This window comes from Phoenix dactylifera, chromosome 8, assembly GCF_009389715.1.
Source record: "Phoenix dactylifera cultivar Barhee BC4 chromosome 8, palm_55x_up_171113_PBpolish2nd_filt_p, whole genome shotgun sequence".
NCBI lineage: Eukaryota > Viridiplantae > Streptophyta > Magnoliopsida > Arecales > Arecaceae > Phoenix > Phoenix dactylifera.
In genome coordinates, this window is record NC_052399.1 from 23,557,661 (window position 1) to 23,572,002 (window position 14,342).

General features: G+C 36.5%; 1 protein-coding gene across 1 annotated transcript; it reads right to left on the reverse strand.

Moving 5' to 3' along the window:
* Positions 1-2,103: 2,103 nt before the first annotated feature.
* On the reverse strand, positions 2,104-11,768 carry LOC103713441 (pentatricopeptide repeat-containing protein At1g51965, mitochondrial). The gene is given in 13 exon segments (XM_039129311.1): positions 2,104-2,598; positions 4,707-4,807; positions 4,895-4,981; positions 5,222-7,238; positions 7,241-8,147; positions 10,808-10,842; positions 10,845-10,917; positions 10,919-10,974; positions 10,977-11,009; positions 11,012-11,262; positions 11,264-11,333; positions 11,336-11,448; positions 11,450-11,768. Coding segments are annotated over 10 exon segments (1,974 nt in total). The 5' UTR covers positions 11,590-11,768; the 3' UTR covers positions 2,104-2,598; positions 4,707-4,807; positions 4,895-4,981; positions 5,222-6,942.
* Between the last annotated feature and the right edge of the window lie 2,574 nt (positions 11,769-14,342).

The following is a 14,342-nucleotide window of genomic DNA, read 5'->3' on the forward strand; positions in this document are numbered from 1 at the left end:
TGATGTAAATCATCATAATTTTTATCATGAGAAACTTTTGGTTTCCTAATGGCCCTAGTCTCAGCTTGTGAAAAATAGGGCAACTTACAGTCCGACACTATACTAATAAAAATTATGGAGCTCTCTTAACTCAGTAACAGTTCATCATCGACTTCCCTAACCTTATAAGGAGCTGACTCTCACAATGAAGCATGAACCATTAATTTCCAACTTGGCCGGAAATAGTGCCTATTTTTTTAACTTGTTAGTTAAAAGTCTTAGTAATCTCAAACATCAAAATTTATCCTTATATGCTGCTCATATCAACTGGCGGCCTTACCCTAATTCTCTTCCAACTCAACTGGTGGAAGTACAATGGTATTTTTCCACATCTCAACTTGGACATTCTACTTGAAGAATCCTGGGATTTGTTTTAATTTCTTAAGTTCTTGTTTATCGATATATTCTTTAGGCTCACTTCCTTGCTTGGTGCAATTAAAAGAGAACCATACGTAATAGCTTAAGGCGAAGGCTTGAGTTATGGCAATCAGAACGTTGAAAAGGACCCACAACCGGGGTAAAGGGCATCTCCAAAGACAAAGATGCTTGCTGGAATTGTTCACAATCACCATCGAATCAAGCAACATGTTAGCATTCCTCCAGAACTACTGAAAAGTGCAAATATTTCTCATCCAATTTTCATATACTTCTCAATTAAAAATTAAAATTAAAAAAATTGCAGAACTTTTGGAGAGAAATTAATGGTCACTCCAAAAGAACCAAAGTTTCATGGCTTCTTAAAGATACGATAAAAGAGGGAAAAAGATAAAGAAGAACCAACAAAACACTAATTGATGCATAAACAACACTCAAACTTTGAACACTGGACCTCCGCCAAAAGCAAGCATTCACAGAAGAGGTGCCACCCAACCAAGTTTATTATTGTTGATTAGCCTTAAATTAATTAAGATAGTGAAGATTTATATTACACATGATGTTTTGCAAACTTTGCCGACATTGGATATGTCAAGAAAAAAATTATACATACATTATTTAGTCGTTGGTCGAGCCAAAAATTACTAAAAATTTCCTATTCAACAATGTACCTTTTCGGAAGCTTTTCATACAAACTTCGGCGGTTCATATTAAATTCATCCTATATAGAAAAAAATTAAAGTCTTTTGTATGAATATCTAAAATTATGTCTATACTTTAATAATTTGCTATTTGCATATATATATTTTTGTAAATTATTTTTTTTTGCATATTCACCCTACAATCAATATGCCACTTAATAACGTAAAGAAACAAACTGTTTAAAAATCAATCATTAAATACCCTTAACTCAATGAAAAAAAAATATAAAGGTATATACATAAACAATAAATTATTGAGAATATATATGTAATTTAAATATTTATAAAGATATACATGTAAAAGACTGCTTAATTAAATGTCAGAGTATATACAATGATGCTGCGGGTAGACATGCAAGAAATAATTTATAAGAGCATATACACACAAATAGTGAATTTATGAGGATATAAATGCAATTTTAAAATGGATAAGAATATAATGCAAAAAAACCAAAAAAAAGTTGTCTGCAAATCCTTCTTTTTAAACCTAATGACTTTTAAGCCCAAAGCTGTCAGAAATAGCCCACTTCTGTAAAGAGCATCCATGAAAATTATTTGCAGGATTACTTGTGAACCTTAAATTACTTAAAACCCTAGGTTACAAGCTACAAAATCAAGGCAGAAGGCAGCAATGCCTTCCAAACTTCATAAAGCATACATGCTAAGGAAAAAATTCTACAGCTCCCTTGTTAAACCTTTAACTTATAAATTCTTACATGCCCTTAAGTTAACAAGCTTAATTAAAGTCAGTAGAGCCTTCCGACTTTATTTGGAGTTCCTTAGCTTAAAGCTTTGCACAATGCAATTACAAAGCCCTGCATAAATAATCTCAGCATATACTTACCCTTTGAAACAAAAATTACTCAAAACCTGATAATATCATACTGCTGCCTCAGAAATAACATTATATGGGCCCAGGGATCATTACTCAAATTGAAAAGGCCTCTTCTGAGAGGATAATTGCTAAATGAAGTTACCCACTCAATCAGTCGGCATAATTGCTAAATCCTTTTTTTTCCTTTTTATTTGACATTAAAATTATCAATGACAATGCATTTGAACCAACTTAGGGGCTCCTTGTCTCAATCAAATTTATGATACCAGCACTGGTTATAGCTACCTACAAGAAATACAGAACTCTTACCACTACATGAGAATAAAACACATTACACTTTGGTCCACAGGAATTTTATAACAAGTGGCAGATAGGCCAAGGGTGCCATAGCTATTGAGAGGCCTCCACTCACAAGAATAGCTTGCTTGACTACACTAGTGACTGTGATCGCATTATAGCACCTACATGGCATATGCCATCAACAGCTTAATTCCATCATCTCTAGCTTTATCATTTTGTGGAACCAAGTACAGATGCCACGTCTAGACACTTTCTTGCTTCCTTAATTCCTTGGATTGCTGCCATTTCTCTTGGAAAATGAATTTGAAGGACTTGGTTTAACATTACTGGGCGGTGTTGATCTAGCAGCTGTAGACAATAAAAGTAGCCAAAGCATATCACTAGGAGAACCATGAGAAAACATACGAACGAACATGTGATGCACAAAATAATCAGATACATGCACGTGCACATGAATGCAAACACATATATACAAGCATGGACATCCAGATAGACACATATGCACATTATATTATGATGTCTTTCAATATGTGGAAACACCTTTGTCATGTTACAAAAGATGGTTACACAGATTTAGTACTGAATTTCTAACTGCTATATAAATGTATCATCAATATTCAAATTACATGTACTAGACTCGGCATGTGTCATTCAAGCAGTTATTTTAAGCGAATGAAGTATTTGACGGATAGCTGGGACACCATTAACAGGTGCCACATTACAAAGTTCTACAAGCAACTCAATCTTTTTATATATGTAAGTTACAAGTTTAACTGCAAATTTGGAGAAGATTTAGGCATTAGTGAAGGAGGTGTGAAAAACATTTTAGAGGCTGACCCCTTTATCCACAAAAAGAAAAGAAAAGAGAGACAGGTTTCGAGGACCTAGTTTAAAGTTGGTAGATGTGGAATGCTTGAGAAAGTATTTAAGGTGGAAGAGCCACAATATTAAAGGTTACTACAAAATTTCTAATTCACTGAAACTTTATACAAGGTCATGTGAAATTTATCCGGAAAAATTCAGAGCAACAAGGAACCTCCTCATTCCCTCAATAATACCCCCACCAGTGTATGACATGTCAGGATGAACCTTAATATGCATGGTGCAGGCAAAGGCAGTCATTTTTCTTGTCACTTAACAATGGAGAAAATTTGTTTTCATGGAGATGTCTCATTTTCTTCTAACCAGCTGTCAACCTGACACCAATTTCCCACTTTCTCACAGAGACTTAGGGCCAGAGTACATTGTGTTTACACCTTGTAGTTAAATAATGGAATGAATTTGTGCCAACTTTAGTTAGTACAGAGTCTTGCTGACATGGTTTCTACTCCCTAGACATTTTAGACATTCATTTTGTACTGCTGCATGATTCTCTTTCCACATCCTCATCTCCCCCTTAAGTTGACCTATTTACCTTAAAATTAGCTAGATATCTTAAGGGACAATTTCCTTGTAGAAACACCTGTTGGTGAGAGTAGGTGTAGCCTGACACATGAAGAGTTCTTATTTCAGGGAATGAGGAGGTTTGGCGTTGTTTTGACCTGTTTCAAAAAAGTCCAGCATGACCTTGTATTATTGAGTTCCAGTGTGTTTTGATAACCTACAGTTTTGGCTTGGGGCTCTTTCATCTTTAATGATGTCTCAACCCTCCAACAGATAACAATTTCAAACCACGCCTTTTATTCATTTCAAAAGAAGATATGCTTATCTTAGAAGCCACGGTAGCAACACCATGTCAAGGCCTCATGATGGGAGATTTTCAGAAGGGTGACTTGTAATGCAAGCTGATCTAAGGGAACTAATACTTTCATGGTTTTATATTAAGGCTCCGTTTAGCAAATCTTTTGGTAGGCCAAAAAGCATTTTCGATCCTCAAAAGGTACTTTTGGATAGAATAAAGATGTTTGTTAAAAAATCGGAAAGTTGTTTTAGCTTTGCCAGAAAGCTAAAACAGCTTCTTCGGAAAAGCACTTCTAGCATGTCTTGATTTATTATTTTTTTGACCAAAATACCCATGATAAAATATTATAATTACAAAAAATATCCCTTTATATTTATTAATATATAATGATAATAATTATAATATTTTATACATTTATTATTGTATTATACAATAAATATAATATTATATTACATTAGATCATAATACATTGATATGTTATGTTATATAATATCAAATTATGTTATATTATTATGCTATAGTATACAATATTATATTACTATATTATAATAATATTATATTACATTATAGTAATTTTATACTATATCATATATTTATGTATTAACACATATTATATTTTATTATGTTTTGTTATATAATACTATGCAATGTCTTTTATGGTCATTTTGTCATACCAAAAGTACTTTCTCAGTTTATTTACCAAACACATTAAAGTTCCACAGTACTTTAGAAAAGTAGTTGCCAAACAGCAAATAGTTTTTTATAAAAGCTCTACCTCAAAAGGCTCTACTTTAAAAAGCTCTACTTCCGAAAGCTCTACTGCCAACAGCTCTGCCAAACGGGACCTAACTTATAGAAATTCACTGTTCATAGAGTCTGCAGTTATGTCAATGTATTAATACTTATAAAGAGAGATGGTAACAATCAAAATAAGAAGTCAACACTCTGGGTTTGATTTCTCACCTCATTTTCGCTAGCCTGAAATTGAATCCTCTTTCTAATCTCATGCAAGTTTCATGTTTGTAGAATCAATGCATTTGAGACCCTGCTCTGATGATCAAAAGTGCCATCAGTCCTACATATTCAAGTGAAGAGAGCAATTTTGCTATCCAACAATATATCCAACATAAAAATGATATTGGTTGTTTACAAAATGCACTCTGAAGCAAAACTGGAGAGATATGACCCAAAGAAATAAAAGAGTATATTTATTAATATCTGTCAGGTATTACATGAATCTCAGTAACATGGGGTGGTAAAATAAGTCTAATAAATGAACCGGAGCAATACCTATTTGTGGTATGTGAGAGCGTTCCTCTCAGCCAGATTGGAGCAATAAGAACAACCAAGCTAAACTAATGCAACAGACAGTTCAACCACCATAATTCCCTGCCAATTAAATTAGAGAGAATGAAAATATCTTGTTCAGAAAATAACTACTAAATCAATGGAAGGTTTCTGCAACCATAATTGCCTAACAACTAAATGAGAAAAATTGAAAATATTTCTTTGAAAGAATACTGAACTAATTAATTGTATTCTTATGCATGTGAGAAAATGCAACCAACAATGGGAACTGGGCAGTTGGACAATGGCAGCATTCCTTTCCAATTTGGGGAGGTTTGAGTTCGACTTGAAAGTGTTTCCGAAAGTACTAGACCAGTAATTATTCCAGGTGGGCTTCCCTTCTCTTCGCCCCACTCCAACAACAACCAATACCTGATCACTAACTTAATGAATAATGTATTGGAATCAAGATAATGAATAAACAATCTCAACCAAAAAAAAGGGCGCTGCAATGCACGAGGCTCCCACCATTATGGTGTCTGGGCCTGCATGCAGAGAGGTTGTTTCCGTGTGTTTCAAACCCGTGACACCTAGGTCATGATGGAGCAAGATTACTAGTGTGCCAAGGCTCACCCTTTAATAACCAATCTCAACCAAATGTTACAAATTTTTAGTAATGTCTTCTACAGCAATTCTTAGGTAAAATAAGCCCAAAAAGTAATGAATATATAGTATTCAAGGGATGTTGCTTGGTCTAGTGTGGAAATCTAGTAAAGCCATAAATTATGCAGAAAGCTACACAAGGCAGATCATTCAACCAACAGTGAAAATATAATGAAGTTTATAAGTACGCTACATTTAATAAATACCTACAAACAAATCGACATTGAAACAAGACAAATCTAATGTGAACAAGCCTGAATCCATCATCTATCTACTAAATGGCAATAAGAACACTGTTGCAAATGTCAGGTAACAGAGCACGTGCCGCTACATCTGACTAAGGGAACCATGAAATTAGCTCTGGCTGGGTCGAAAGACATCAGTCTTATTGAATTTTAACCAGCTTGATAATAGGACAATAGTCTTATAAAATTGGCCCAATAAATATGTAAAGCATAACCATCATATCTATTATTGAGGAACCCACCCATCCAATTAGCTGATGGTTGTTTAAACCTTCAATAAAAGGTCGTGGTTTCTATCCCAAGAAAATAGATCTTGGCATCAGACTAAACTCATGTATCAATAACATCATATTTGATGCTTACTAAGAATTATGCTCAATTTTTAGGAATTTGAAATCTTAATGGAGATAAAATTAACTTCACTGCAGTGTCCAAACATAACAACTGAAGTTCAAAGTTTTATGCTTCACCTCTCCAAACTTAGAAACTGATGCGGTGACATATAGTAGTGGATCCTATCAAAGCAAAGGCCAACACTTTATGTTGCACAGTACCCTTGCATCAATAATCAGCTTTGGAAACAGAACTTTATTTTCAGCCCAAGGCATGGTTGCAGCATATTTGGGAACAGAACTCCACCGACCCTTTTCGTTTGTAAATTGGAAACCCAAGGTCCATGTGCAGCCCTTCGCTAGATAAGGATACCTCTATATGATGACCAAAATAGAAAAGATGCATTTCTGAACTTGCAAAAAGGAAGTTAAAATATCATCATGTCCAACAAAGGCATTTCCCTTTACAAACAACCAGACTTCATCACCTCAAGGGGCTAACAACCCAACCTGTTATGCGACTCTGCTTGCGAACTCTTACTGCTCTGTGAGACCCACTTTCCAACCGTTCAAGTATTGAATAAGTTATTGTGTCTGGAGTCAGCCCCTGTTGCTTCAAAGTAGCATATAGGTTAAATGCTTCTGCTGTCTTCCCACTCTTCTCAAGACAATCAAGTAATATGTTGTATGTCACGATGTTAGGGAAGCATCCCTTAGCAAGCATCTCATCGAACAACCTGCAAGCCATCTCAACTTTATTTGATTTGCCAAAGCATTCATAAGGGTACTGTATGTGACAACATCTGGATTCAATCCCTTCTCTTGCATCTCCTTGAAATGCATGTGAGCTTCATCGAGGTCTCCATTTTTCCCAAGACAGTTTATTAAAGAATTGTAAGTGATGACATCAGGTTTGCATTCACTACTCTCCATTTCTTCAAAGAGTTCATTGGCTTTATCAATTAGACCAGCTCTACCAAAGCTTGAAATAAGAATATTATAAGTAAATATATCAGGTGAAAGGCCATCATGCTTCATCTGTTCATTAAGAGCATAGATATAGGATACCTGCTTTAGTTTACCCAGAGCTGAAAATACCATGTTATACATGACAGTATCAGTTGTTATTCCTTTTTCATGAATCTTATTTAGCAAGTCTAAGGCCTCTGATGTCTTTCCTGCATTGCACAGAGTCTCTAGCATGGACATGTAAGCATTCCTATCGCCTTTTTCATGAGAGCTCCACATTTTACAAAACAGGTGGTGGGCCTCACTTGCATGGCCTAATTTACTTAGTGTCTTTACCAGATATGCATAGATTGACTGGTTCATGTACTTACCAGAAGCTTCCACAACTTCATCTAGTCTGTCTAGTTGTCCTTCCATTGCTAAAGCATCTATTATAACACTATATGTAAATTCATTAGGCTGGCAATCATTCTCAACCATTTTAGAAAAAAGAAAGATGGATTTATCCACCATTCGGTTCTTGGCAAGTGCATGAATCATCGTGTTGTAAGCAATCAGGTTAGGCACACAGCCTTTTTTTATCATCTCTTGAAAAAAGGAGAGAAAGTCATCCGTTTTCCCTATCTTTCCTGACATTCTGATGAGAATCGTATAGGTATACATATCTGGCTCACAGTGTTTACGTTTCATATCTGCAAAAACCTTGTAAGCTTGATCCACCTGTTGAAGTGACACAAATCAGCTAAAAAAGTTAGGAAAAGTACCAAATAATAACAAAGAAGAAAGAAGGAAGACATACAAAAACCATATTCTTTATAAAATACAAAAGATTGGGATTAAATGTCTAGAACAGTATCGCATCACAAAGTTCAAAAGAACTGACTCTACCATCTACAATATACCTACAAGTTTGTTTTAGTGAATAAACTACATGCTACATTTTTCATACACAATGTAGGAAAATAGAGATAAGCAAACATGGGAAAGAAGACAAGCACAACATGAACCCTTGACCCAGTACATTATACAGTTATGAAAACATTAGCTCGACACTTATTTCACACCTTTTATCTTCTTCCATTTTCTTCTTCTGTCTCTACTTCTTCCTATACCTCCAACCAATTAACTAGCAGCGTAGATTCATCAGGAATGCACCAGTTGATGGGAAAAGACAATGATTTATTAAAAACAAGGATCACCACAATCATAGAGAACAATCCATCAGGATCTTGAGAAGCACATTTCAAGCTAATAGAAAATGTAACAACTGGATGATTTCATAAGGATGGAAGCCAGACAATAAAACTGCTTGACTTAAACAGATGCATGCTTGGATGGACATGGAGGGTCAAAATCTAATAATGAATTTGCCTCTTCATCTCCTCCATCTTAATCCTTGGGATTCATAAAGAGCCACATGGGAAGAATCTTCTTCACAAAGTCATAGTATTCCCGACTAACCATAGGAACAATGCAATTCAAAATTTAACACTTCCAGTAGAACTCCCTACCATACCTTTTACATCTAAAAGAACTAGAACCTCATGTGCCTCCTATTCCCAGAGGCAACATTTACAAGCACAACATGGACATTGTCCAGAAGGACTGCAAGAGAAATAACATGATCAAAGAACTTTTTATCATGTGCCTTTACAATCCTTTTCTTCAATACAATTTCCATGTGCTCCTTTGAATTATAGTACTATATCTAGAATCTGTGATTTTTTTTTGGCCAAAAAAAAAAATCTGCATTTAGAGAGTGCTTTAACTAGAAAATGCATGGATTCTTCTTCACTTGTATTAGAGCACATAATTGACTAGAGAATTAAATGATAAGGGTGCACAAAGTAATTGCAATTACTCATTAAATCATGTAAGGGAAATTCCTGTGTAAATAAATTAAGATTACTTATTTATGATGTGATACCCAACAGTTATTCAATGATTAAGCTTAACGGGTTGTCTAAAGTCCTAGATAAACAAAAGAAAGAGCTCCCTGCAATGTAATCCATTTGCACATAGAACTTCAACTTGCTGGAAACGGCCATCTTCAGGATTTCATCTGATTTAAGTCATTTTGGGCATAGAAGATTAGTTTGAGGACAAATTAATCAATAAGTTCAGGAGTAGTACAAAATTTGAGGTTGCTCTCAAAGTGAAAAACAGTTAGAAGAATTCAGATTAATTGTACATCTCATTATTTATTTCAACTAGCCTATGTATGTAAAGCATAGGTTCGTCCCCACAATGGAGAATGAGAAATAAACTCTCAGAGTAAAAACAGTTAGAAGAATACAGATTAATTTGTACATCTCATCATTTAATTAACTTGCCTATGTATGTAAATAATAGGTCCATCCCTACAACAAAGAATTGAGAAATGAAAATCCGATAAATTTTTGTAGTGAATTACAAGTTCCTTTTACCTTTTCTAATGTATTCAAGGTTCTCCATTTCCTTTCCTCCTTCCTGCAAGCATATTTCCTATACTTTTAGTTTAGCACCTTGCAATTGCACCCATGCAAGCTGAATCAGGAAGTTATGAGCCCCTAAGGCTGTGTCTAGATGTTGGCTAAGTGGTGGATAAGGGAGAGTTGTTATAACCAGCCAAACACCCCCAAAAAATGGGTAGATAACTTTATTTGGTCAAAGGCTCAAAAAGGTTCTTAACCACGAGGAGGGCAATAGAGTTATAAAATGGGATAGGAGATTGACCCGGCCAAGGGTCTGGGTCTAGGTCAGCAGTTAGACTGCCCCAAGGTGTTGCAGCTGTTGCTACACCAAATGAACTTTTTGGAACAATCTAGGAACAAAGGCTCAAAAAGTTCTTATCCCTCATACACCAGCAACTCTCCTGCTTTAAAAAAAAAAGACAAAAAAAAACTTGCAATTCACACTGTCAGGACTCATGGATCCCTCATAATCAACCTCACATAGAAATCTAAACCGCTCCTCACCTCTCCTAAACATTAACACGAGTGCAATTCCAAATAATAAAAATGCCTTTGTCCTTTCATTTTGTCATATAAAATTTCTTTAATGATTTTTGGATCTCCACTTAACAAGCTACGCGGTCTGCATCACTATGTGATCGACAAAACTTAGAAACGACCTCTATGATGTCAATCTTCACTACAACACACATAGTCGAAGAAGTTCAATAAATCAGTCAAAAATTTTGCCCGCCCATGCAGTCACTGCAGTAAGGATTCAACTAAAAACCATCCTTATATCTTATAAGTTTGATTAATCCATCAAATCAGTTTTGGAACTCCATGCGGCATTGGAATCATACGAAATTTTAGAAAAAGAACTATTGAGAACCAATTAACAAGACCCTAAATTTGAATTAGATTCAAAGAGAAGAGATAAGGGAAAACCTTATTAGCTTTAGCCAATGCATCCAGAAGCATTTATAAGCAAAGATGTCCAATTTGTAACCTTTTCTCCTCATCTCCTCGTAAACCCGAAACGCCCCCTCCGCATCCCGAGGACCTCAAGTAAGCCTGCACCATACACTTGTAGGTGTACCCATTAAACCTTAGATCCACTTCTTGGCCAGCTCCAGGCACCGCTCCAGCTCCCCGCCCCAACGATCCCGATCAAGATGTTAACGGTCGAGATGCTCCCCCGCACCGCCTTCGCGCTCCATCTCGTCCACGACTCCGCGGATGACGTCCGGTCGGCCCCCGACTCGCGAGGATGGAGAGGGATCCGGTTGTAAGTGAAGCAATCATGGCGGAATCCGGAAAGGGAGGCGGCGAAGCGGAAAAACTCGAGGGCCTTGCCGGGGCTCCGGATGGACTTGAGGACCTCGCTGACCTCGGCGGAGTTAGGTTAGGGTTAGCGTTTGTAAATAGTCGGCGAGGTCGAGAAGGGGGGTCGGAGTCGGTGAGGCGGAGCTGAGATCCGCGCGACGCGGCAGACGAGATCGCGGCGAGGGAGGGCGTAGCCGCGGTGTCCCGGGCAAGACTCCGGCGGGTCGACCTCGACGGCAACAGCGACGGCGCGGCCGGACGAGTCGACTCGGACGAATCCGGCCACTGTAGCTGGTGGCGAGAGCTCGGGAGGCGGCGAGTCGGTGGGGAAGGACGAGGGAGAAGCGGGCGGAGAAGCCGCATCCTCTAGGTTCGCCCTGCCGCGTGAAAACTGAGAACGGCATTAAAATTTGCCCAAATGTCTCCGCTCTCGGCCAAATAAAATCACCTCCAACATTTAGAAACTCACTTCGGGCCGCTTCGAGAGAAATCAAACATCCAAAATGACTTCCCGCAAGCTTCAGAATTCAGATACCCGCTTGTGGACAACTAAACCCATCTTCAATGAAACAGGTGGAGCCCTATTACACTCTCAAAGAAAGAAAAAAAAACTATTTTTTTGGTGTAAGAATATCACTTCACCTATCAGTATCGGGCTCGTGCCAATGTATAATGAGGAAAGTTAAAACCATTTGCGTGCCACGTGCTACTCTCCTATACTTTCTTGAGACAAGTTTTGTAAGCTTGAGAGAAAGAAATCGTGATCATTTAATTATCTTGCTCGAGCATTAATGGAATTTTTTATTTTTCCCTTCCCCTGACTCCCTGCAACCAGTCCTTGATTGAAGGTAAATTTATTGCATGGAGTGTTCATGCTAAGTGTTATGGAGTATATAGTGTGAGCTTTGGTCGAGATTGTGATATGATACATTTGCTTTTCTTAAAAAATGAAAGGTGACATTGTAAAATGCTATCTTTGGCGAATCAATTATATTGGGATATAAAAGGGTTAAGGGTCGATTTTGTGTTTATGGATTGTACATAACCACTTCGAGGGAGATGTCCTTGGTTTGTATCAACCATATTTTGTACCTCTTTCTATTCGAAGTATGGTTGGCATGCCTGATGCGTGAGATTTTAGGCCAATAAAAGCATATAAAGAAGGCTTTGTAAATTAGTGATTATCAGTAAGCTAGAGTTATATATGTTAAAACTATCATGCTGAAATCATCATTTTTATTGTAGGGTGATTAGAGCATTGAAAATTGTCACATTATGTCATTCCATTAATTGGAACAATTCTACTTATTAGCTTATGAAACTTTATTAAAGATATTTATGTTGGGATGCATGTTGAAGTTTTATCTTTGAATGAGATTAACTATGGTGGATGGCGATTATATGTTTTAATTAGTATTTATACATTTAAATTATTGCTCTTATATCATTTATCTTATGGGCATTATGCTGAATATTTGACATCATTGATCATTTAAATCCATACTCTTTTAATATTGGGTGCCATAGATCTTGGAATATATTATGGTTCTCCTTATAATAATTGTGTCATTATGATAAAATCAAAATATAGGAGCCTCTAATGAGAAAATAAGTATATCTTTATTTTTTTAAAATAATTATTGTTTACGATTATTCATACGTCTTAATTGATTTTCTTATTTGCTCATATTTGTATTTAGGTACTTCTATTATGAGTATAGATGAGTATGCATTTGTGTTAATTAGGAGAGTGTTCATGGTCATTTGGCATTCTCAATATCATATATTTCTTATCTCTTTTTCTGAGTTATATGTTCTGACTTCTTACTTTAAATAGAGCTTTGATTATGATTATCTCTCTTGTATGTACTGAAATTATAATTTTTAAATCAAATTTATCTTTCTAAATATAACATTATAGATTTATTTTTGAATTTTTTGCTTTCATTAAAACTTCGCTTCTCGCTTTTTGATGAATGCTTACTAAAATTATATTTTATTAAATATATTCTTTATGACTATATCATCATTGTTAGTTTTTATTATGGCGAATGCTTGCTAAAATTATATTTTCTTAATTGAATCTTTTTTTTTGGATCATGTCTTTATTACTAGTTTTCATCATTGAATTTTGCCGATTAATATCCAAAATATATTCGATTTATATCTAATTAAAAAATATGGATATATTTAATATCCGATTTGTATCCCTCCCTTTCTTATGGTCGTCAAGTGGTGCCCTCGGGGGGTTGGTTATAGGATGCTTACAGTGTAAGAATCTGACAGTCTCTTGCTATCCAGCTTTCACCACCTTCTTCATCATTCATATCCATTCATAACAAATATGAATATGTTTGATATCTGATTCATCAAATATAAATATGTTTAATATTCGATTCACATCCGTATCTCTTTACAATAGATATGGATATCCAATTTTGATATTCATTTAGAATAAATATAAAAATTAATTTTGATATCCCGTTTAATATTTCTAACTATATTTTTATTTATTGGAAGGATGGATACAAATATGCAGGATCTAGTTCATAATATTTACTCACAGAAAGTCGGGAGAGATTGACGACTTCAGAAGTTCGTAAAGCAGGAAACCGGAGCAATTATTTTTCAAACACAGACCACGCGAACGGTGGATCAAGGTAAGTTCATAAACCAACGTCCTCGTGCGTGGTACGTTACTCGCGTGCGATTGACCGGAGGGGTGCGATACACCTGGGCAGGGAATAAACCGGCGATTGGATTATGAGAGTGCCTCTCATTCCATTCCTTCTTGATTCGAGTCCATGGCGACCACCGGGCTCCTCGAGCGCCTCCGTTCCTCCTCCTTCTGTTCCACTCCACCCCGGCCCCATCCCTCCACGAGCCGCCCCCTCGTTCGCGTGCCCAGTCGTTGCGGTGGCGGCGATGGCGGCGGAAGGAGATAATAAGGTCCTAAAAAGAGCGTGGCTGTTCTGCTCACACTGATCTCTCTGTTTGTGGTACCCGTTCATGGCGGTGAATCAAGCGCTTCTATTTGACCGCCTCGTCTCCACGACGCTTTGACATCTTCTTTCCCGATTTCTTTCCCCTCTGATTTGGTATCGCCTTCTCTTGCCTTCTCTTGAATCTTTTTTCCATTCGCTGCATAGTTTAGGGT